At 39.6% G+C, this 2,449-nt stretch overlaps 1 protein-coding gene across 1 annotated transcript in view; it reads right to left on the bottom strand.

Moving 5' to 3' along the window:
* RAPGEF6 (Rap guanine nucleotide exchange factor (GEF) 6) overlaps window positions 1-2,449 on the bottom strand; it is a gene marked incomplete at its 5' end in the record, with an annotated part of 34,706 nt that overhangs the window by 24,894 nt on the left and 7,363 nt on the right. The window contains one exon of the mRNA XM_008936073.1: window positions 1,029-1,043. Coding sequence (XP_008934321.1) covers window positions 1,029-1,043 — 15 coding nt within the window. The remainder of the gene's footprint in view (window positions 1-1,028; window positions 1,044-2,449) is intronic.

Genomic DNA, 2,449 nt, shown 5'->3' on the forward strand with positions numbered 1-2,449 from the left:
AAAAAGTAGGTGATTTATGATCCAGCACCAAAAGTTTCTTCCTCTTGGAAAAAAGAAAGTATCGATTGTAAATTAATTGGAAGATGGGAGAAAATGGAGTGATAAAAAAAATCTGATTGAAAAATAATTCTACTAACAGTTTCATTATTATGACTATTACCAGAATAGTCTCATTAATAGCCAGGGACTAGTTGAGTTTGAAAAGCATCATAGATTTCTGAATAGGGGCAATAAGAGCAAAAAATAAGTATTATGTACTTATTTCAGAGTGGAAGTGGTGAAAAAGGTACATGGAACATTTGGAACATGCCTGCACTCATAAAATTCATCATAAATCAGCAGGAGAGGCAAACAACTATACCTTGGTATCAACATACCTAAAAATTAGAACCCATTCAAGGTATAAAACCAAACTCTGAAATGTAATTTGGGGAGAGGAAAAAGAGAAAAGCATCACCATGCAACCAAAACTTAGTGCACCCTGTGGCAGGTGAGGGACACTTCCATCACAAGCACAGGTCTGTCTTCATAGTCTTTGCTTTTAAGCAAGTAAACATTAATAAAAATTATTTTCTTATGAATTATTCATCTTGTGTTGACAATACAAACCAGGTTTCGAGTTTGCATGCACATATTTTTAGCTGTACATAATCCAAATGAAAAATAAACTAAATGTCCAACTATGTTACCATCTAAACACTTGTTTTCTACAAAAGGGGTGTAAGCAACTTCAGTCCTTTAAAGCAAGGTCACAGAGAAGCACAGTAACCTGCCAAAGGTCATTCAGTGAGTCAGTGGGAGAAATGGGGATAAAATGCAGGTTTTGGCCTCACTACTGCACCGTGCCCACCAAGAGAACAGACAGATTTGGTTTATTGAAGGGAAGATGACAAAGGTTACAGGGCAGAGCACTAGCTGTCCTGTTAGGACTCCTAACAGTAGTAACTATGTCAATGCAACATCTGAAAGTGTTAAATCTAACAGGCAAGCCATGCAACATTAAGGATTGTACACATCAGGATACTTACAGTAAAACCCAACAGCTGCAGGCAGGAAAAAGAGAAAAAAAAACACTGTGTCAACACCAAATCAAGATTCAGATGTTTACAAAACTTATCAAGTGTATGTAGTGCACTGTCAGAAATATTTTGGTTTTCTCTGCCTCTTAGACATGACAATGTATTTGTTATAATAAACTTAAAGGTAAGAAGGAGGAGTTATCAACATTTCATATTATGCAGTAACTTGTATAGTATTAAATGGAGATGGTTGGAGAATGTGTGGAGCTCTCACACAGACAGCAAGAACCTGGATTTGCAGAAAAAATGGAACTTATTTCCTATGGATATTTATGCACTTAGTAGGATGCATCTGTGTACCTCCCTTTTAAAGGGGAAAACTGTTTCCACAAACATAAGTCACAGCCAGAAGGCACTTTCCAGAATATATAATTATACACAGAACTTACACTTCAAATAGAGAAACATAATTCTGATTTCACATGTTTACAGGCAGCTGCATATAACAACAAATCCTTCCTGCAGCCACCCCATGTGTATTCCTACAGTAACAGCAACAAAAATAGAGGCTGCATGTCTTCAAACATCCCTCAGTTTTTCAGACACTACTGAATAAATGTAATGTTTGTAAAACATTAATATCACTGGGTTGGTACCATGGCAGTCCTGTCCTATCCACAATATTGCTTGAAATATATATTCAAAGATGATGGATGGACAAGTCACCAGGAGAGATGACAAGAAAAAGGTGTTTCCACCAGAGCTCAGGTAAACTTCATTAAATCAAAGCCTCCCAGAGGTGGCAAAACACATTTCTTTGTAAAAACAAGTTAAGTGTCATTTTAGACATCCTGGCCTGGGTCAGGAACAGTGTGACCAGCAAGAGCACGGTGTTTCCACCAGAGCTCTGGTAAACTTCAGTACATCAAAGTCTCCCAGAGGTGACAAAACACATTTCTTTGTAAAAACAAGCTAAAGTGTCATTTTAGACATCCTGGCCTGTGTCAGGAACAGTGTGACCAGCAAGAGCAGGGAGGGGATTGTGCCCCTGGACTTTGAGACCACACCTTGAGTACTGTGTCTAGTTTTGGGCTCCACAGGGTAAGGACATGGAGGTGCTGGAGCGGGTCCAGAGAAGGGCAACAAGACTGGTGGGAGGGTTGGAAAACATTCCTTAGGAAGAACAGTTGAGGGAACTGGGGTTGTTTAGTCTGGAGGAGACAGAGAAGACCTTATTGCTCTCTACAACTATCTAAAAGGAGGTTGTAGTGAGATGGGTGTTGGTCTCTTCTCCCAAATTACTAATAATAGGATGAGACAAAATAGCCTCAAGTTGTGCCAGGGAAGGTTTCAATTGGGTATTAGGAAGAATTTCTTCCCTAAGAGTGGTTGGGCACTGGAACAGGCTGGGCCCCGGGGGGGGGGGGTGG

Source organism: Merops nubicus, unplaced genomic scaffold, assembly GCF_000691845.1.
Source record: "Merops nubicus isolate BGI_N331 unplaced genomic scaffold, ASM69184v1 scaffold6442, whole genome shotgun sequence".
Taxonomy (NCBI): Eukaryota; Metazoa; Chordata; class Aves; order Coraciiformes; family Meropidae; genus Merops; species Merops nubicus.